A 5843-nucleotide genomic window follows, 5' to 3' on the forward strand; every position below is an offset into this window, starting at 1 on the left:
TCCATCTCCACTGCACCCCCCCTCCACCACCACCACCACTTCCAGTTTGCTTGGCTGGGGTTGATCCACAGAAGCCTACATGGAGATATAAAGCGGGGGGTGCTGGAGAAACCTTGTTGCGCCCCCCCGACAACTGTCTACTTGAGCTGGGAGGACTGTTTGCGCACGTCTCCATCCATGTCTCACCAATGCTGCCCCGCGTCTCCAGAGGGAGCCGCATTCATTACCACCCCAGCTTTTGGTAAGTCCAATTTATTTAGATGTCATCATTTAAAAAAAAGAACATTTTTATATGAAATGCCTGCAGTCCTCAAACATTTTAATCTTCTATTTGGTGGGAAAAAAATGTTTTCTTCCTCTGATAAATGGGTCCTGCTTAAAAATCCTCTCAATATGTCAGCAAATGGGCACAGTCCCAATTCCTCCTCGTCCCCCCTTTGCTCTCACAGTTGCTAAATAACCTGAATGTGGTGCTGCTGGCTTCAGATGAGACCCCCATGAATTAAAAAAGCAAAACAAGAAAAACAGCGAGAGCTGCAGCCGTTTGATTATGTTGAAATGCTGAGAGAGGAGGAATATTTCGTGCTGCTGTCTTTGACATTTTCCAGAGGATGCTTTTTTTTTTCTTCTGGATATCAGAATAAGATACATAGATGTGCTGCAGTTTGAGTAATTTCTCCAGCATGTGGTGGTACTTTTTTTTTTTTTTCTTCCCTGCAGCACCGAATAATCTGCATCAAACATTTGTATCGTCCAGTGATTAGGGAGAGTCGTCGTGTCGATGCCAAAGCCACTCAGTCCAATCATCTAATGAAAAAGTGCAATAATTAGAAATGTGTGTCATCAACGTATTGTTTTTAAACGGTAAAAAAAATAATAGACCTAATGTGTTTCTATCGATTTTATAAACCTGCCAAAATGGATTGAATGTTGGAACTGCAGAAGAATCAATCTCAAATATGCATTTTGATGGATTGCTTTCTGTGTGTGTGTGTGTGTGTGTGTGTGTGTGTGCGTCTCTGGTCTTGTTTGCACATATGTACGTCTGTGTGTGCGGATGTTTGTGCATGCACCTGTCTCTCGTTTTTTTTCTCTCTCTCCAAAGGTTACTAAATGGTTTTCTGGGGGAGGATTTCTAACCGGCGAGATGCTGCTCGTACTCCTGCTGGCAGCCTTTTCTTCCTCCATCTCCGGCTCCCTCTCCTCCTCCCTCTCCTCCCCCTCCATGTCGGACGGACCCCCGATGGCAGACCCGTCCGCCTCGGACTTGATGGCGGAGACCTGCAGCGCCTGCTCCTGCATGTCGGTGGAGAACGTGCTGTACGTCAACTGCGAGAAGATCACGGTGTATCGACCCACGCAGCTCATCCCTCCGGCCTCGTCCTTGTACCACCTGAACTTTCAGAACAACTTCTTAATCATACTGTACCCGAACTCGTTCCTCAACTTCACCCACGCTGTGTCACTGCAGCTGGGGAACAATAAACTGCAGAACATCGAAGGCGGAGCGTTCATGGGGATGAGCGCGTTGAAGCAGCTGCACCTGAACAATAACGAGTTAAAGGTGCTGCGAGCGGACACTTTCCAAGGAATAGAGAACTTGGAGTACCTTCAGGCCGACTACAACTTGATAAAGTACATTGAAAAGGGAGCGTTTAACAAACTGCACAAGCTGAAAGTGCTGATCCTGAATGACAACCTCATACAGGCGCTTCCTGACAACATATTTCGCTTCGCCTCGCTCACGCATCTGGATATAAGGGGGAACCGGATCCAGAAGCTCCCCTATTTGGGGGTTCTGGAGCACATCGGGCGCATTGTAGAGCTGCAGCTGGACGACAACCCCTGGAACTGTACCTGTGATTTAGCGCCTCTCAAGGCATGGCTAGAAAACATGCCCTATAACATTTTTATTGGCGAGGCCATATGCGAAACACCGAGTGACTTGTACGGGAGGCTCCTGAAGGAAACCAACAAGCAGGAGCTTTGTCCGATGGGAACCGGAAGTGAGTTCGACGTCAGAATGCCGCCGCCCGACAACGGGCAGTTCCCCTCGAAAATGTCTCCGACCACCGTGGCCCCCGTGGCCACGAAATCGCCAAAAACCACTGACTCGTCCAAGATTTACGGCAACGGCATCGTGGCCGGTTTGCCGCCCTTTGGAAGAAATAGCCAGATTGTTTCCTTTCAGACTCGGACCCCTCCCCTGTTGTGTCCACAGCCGTGCAGCTGTAAAGCCCACCCCTCTGACTTTGGCATCAGTGTCAGCTGTCAGGAGAGGAACATTAAAAATTTAGCCGATCTCATTCCCAAACCCCCAAATGCCAAGAAACTCCACCTGAGTGGGAATTACATCCGCGACATCAGCCCCAGCGACTTCCAAGGGTTCGAGGGCTTAGACTTGCTCCACCTTGGCAGCAATCAGATCGTCACGGTGCAGAAAGGCGTGTTTTCTAACCTCACCAACCTGAGGAGACTGTATCTGAATGGAAACCAGCTGGAGCAGTTGCACCCAGAGATGTTTTTGGGCCTCACAAACCTACAGTACCTATATTTGGAATACAATGCCATAAAGGAAATCTTAGCGGGCACCTTTGACTCCATGCCGAACCTGCAGCTCCTGTATCTCAACAACAACGTTCTGCGGAGTCTCCCCGCCTACGTCTTTGCGGGCGTCTCTTTAGCCAGATTGAATCTGAAAAACAACCACTTCATGACCCTGCCAGTGAGTGGTGTCTTGGACCAGCTGCGGTCATTGACCCAAATAGACCTGGAAGGGAACCCGTGGGAGTGTTCCTGCGATCTGGTCGCCCTCAAACTCTGGCTGCAGAAGCTAAGTGATGGAGTGGCTGCCAAAGAGGTGAAATGTGCCTCCCCTGTGCAGTTCTCCAACATTGAGCTGCGCCTCTTAAAAAACGAGATCCTCTGTCCTAAGCTGGCGAGGCCGCCGTTTGTTCAGACTAGCGCCACCCCCGTTCTGACCTCGGTGTCGCCTGCCGGAGTTGGCAAAGCACCGCCGGGAGGGCCCGTGCCTCTCTCGATTATGATCCTCAGCATCCTCGTAGTGCTCATCCTTACTGTGTTTGTGGCCTTCTGCCTTTTAGTGTTTGTCCTGAGGCGAAATAAAAAACCAGTGGGCCGGCAGGAGGGGCTCGGGAATCAGGAGTGCGGCTCCATGTCGCTGCAGCTCCGGCGCCACAGCCACAAGTCCGGCAAAAAAGGCTCCATCCCCGGGGACGACCTGGGCGGCGAGACGTTCATCCCTCAGACCATCGAGCACATCGGCAAGAGCCACACCTGCGGGATCGGGCGCTCCTCGGACATGGACGCCGGCTTCAAGTTCGCGGACTCGCAGAGGCAGAAGATCATCCTGCGGAACAGCGCCGACAAGGACAAGGACTCGCTCTCCACCCTGGAGCGAAACAAACGGCTCAGCACCATCGACGAACTCGAGGAGTTTCTCCCCAACCGGGAGCCCAGCATGTTCATCCACAACTTCCTGGACAGCAAAAGAGATTTCAACAGTATAGGGATGGGCGGGTACGAAATCCGCTACCCGGAGAAAACGCTGGATAAAAAGATGAAGAAGTCGTCGCTGATAGGCGGGAACCACAGTAAGATCGTGGTGGAGCAGAGGAAAAGTGAGTATTACGAGCTGAAAGCCAAGCTCCAAGGAACGCCTGATTACCTGCAGGTGCTCGAGGAGCAGACTGCGCTGAGTAAAATGTAGGGATTGTTGTGTTTTGATTTTGTGCATTGATTACACCCGACACACACACAAAGAGGTCAGACACACATTAGAGGCAGACAGACAAGCCAAACAACATCTGCCTTCTCTCTGGTTCTTTTGTCGCCCCTCTAGCCACACAAAACACACCGACGTCGCTCTGATCTTCTCAACCCTCTCGTCTTCATGTCTCTCTGCAGCCACACAAACACACACAAAGCAAAAAAAAAGTGCCTTCTGGAAATCCTTAATGACCAATGCAGAGATGGACAAAATGGCTCCACCACACTACAAAGCTATTACTAGAATCAGCGTGGATGTAATTTCACAGTAAAAGACCTTTTGTTTGTGTGGGTTTTTTTTGGGATTATCCATGCCGCCACAAACACACCACAGGACACCCTAACAAGCAACCAGACAGTCGTAGTATTTTTGCTGCTATTGAAATGGGTACTTCTTTAATTTTTTTCGTTCTTCTTGTTCTTCTTTTTCTCCTCTTTTTTTTTTGTTCCCTCCCCAACCAAATCAAACAAAAGGGTTGAAAACAGTGCTTGAGAATTATACCTCGTCGGCTTCAGCCCCTGTTTTCATTAAAAAAAAAAAAAAAAGGAGAGAGAGAAAGAACAAGGAGGAAGCGTTTGTTTTTTGCTCTGGAAAGTATCCAAAAATTGCGACTTCTGGGATGAGATTAACAGAATCAGTGACTCAATGGATGCTACTTGTTTTTATTTTTACTTTTTTCTTCCTTCCTATTGTTGGGGATGTCTGTTTGTTCTCGCGGATGCTCTCTGGAGTCAGACTTCTCTGCCATCTTGTCTGGATTACACACCAGTAGCAGTACACCTGCTCTCTGCCGGGAGGCTAAACGGGGGCTCCTGCTTTTTCTTTTTTTTTTTTTTTGGTTTGTGTTTTTTTAATTTCCATTCACGGGAATCGGAGGCACTAAACACAAAACTCTTTTTTGGGGGAATGATTTCATGACTTGTTTTTAATTTGTGTAAAGAGCCATGTTAAATATAGTGTCTTCTGAATGGAGTTGTGTTTCTCTTTAAAAAAAAAAAAGAAAAAAAAGAAAAAAATTGCTACTTAACAGTAACTGTATGTTTTTTTTTGGGTGAAATCTAACGGCACATACACTGTCAGAGGACGTTGTTTCTGGAAAAATGAGAAGAAAAAAAAAAAACAACAAAAAAATGAAAAAAAAACTGATAAAAAAAAAAAAATTACAAAGCTGCTTGCCATGTAAGCGTAACCTGGAATTTATTTTGTAAGTCTTACATTATTTGTATCTGTGGGACTGGTTTGTAAATTACAAGGAAAGACAAACACACTCATACTGCATCATCATCATCATCATCATCATCATCATCAAGAGACTACAAGCCAGAATTGTCAACCGCTAATATAATTCAATCCACCTCCCCCCCTCCCCCGCCCCTCCTCGTCAGCTCTGAATTCGTAGTTAAAGAAAAAAAAATTTAACAACATAGTTAATTTATTTTTCTATGCAGGATTATTTAAAGAGTTATTGGTATTATTTAAAAAAAAACAAGAGGAATAATACACAAATGGACTTGATAGGACATCAGAGCTAAATCGGGAAGTGATTGTCGATTGGGTGGGTGAGGGGTTTCCCTGAGGAACTCCCCCCTCCGGCCGACGAACGGTTGTGAAATGTGATCTGTGATGTTCCCTTTCCCCCATTGTGTGGCACGACGACGACGACGACGACGACGAGCCGAGGCCTGACGAGAGCTCTGTGAAGTTTCAAGCGGTTTCCTTATTCTTATATCTCCCACAGTATCTTGTAAAAGGTTTCTTATTAACATTATGCAACCAAAATAAATGTGCATTAAACTTGATATGCTTCTGGGAAATTGTTGGAGGTGATGGTGGTTGGGGTGGGGGAGGGGAAAAGGAGGCGAGCGAATCGAGGCTCTAAATTGTTTTTTAGATCGGATCATATAAAAAAAAAAAAAACACCATGTGCAATATTAGTAAAAAAAAAAAAAAACAGCTCAGTCATGATGGCTTCAGATAGTTTTTTTTTTGTTTAATTTATTTAGTTTGAGGTTATATTTGTCAAGACAAGGTTTCGAAATTCTCTTTTTATCAA

The 5843-nt window shown here is 46.5% G+C and overlaps 1 protein-coding gene across 1 annotated transcript; it reads left to right on the forward strand.

Moving 5' to 3' along the window:
- The first annotated feature begins 28 nt into the window (after positions 1-28).
- On the forward strand, positions 29-5589 carry slitrk4 (SLIT and NTRK-like family, member 4). Its single transcript, XM_008300576.1, has 2 exons — positions 29-241; positions 1106-5589. Exon 2 carries the CDS (start codon positions 1148-1150, stop codon positions 3728-3730), a length of 2583 nt encoding a protein of 860 aa, XP_008298798.1. The 5' UTR covers positions 29-241; positions 1106-1147; the 3' UTR covers positions 3731-5589.
- Positions 5590-5843: the final 254 nt, after the last annotated feature.

Source organism: Stegastes partitus, unplaced genomic scaffold (assembly GCF_000690725.1).
Source record: "Stegastes partitus isolate 25-593 unplaced genomic scaffold, Stegastes_partitus-1.0.2 Scaffold1561, whole genome shotgun sequence".
NCBI lineage: Eukaryota > Metazoa > Chordata > Actinopteri > Pomacentridae > Stegastes > Stegastes partitus.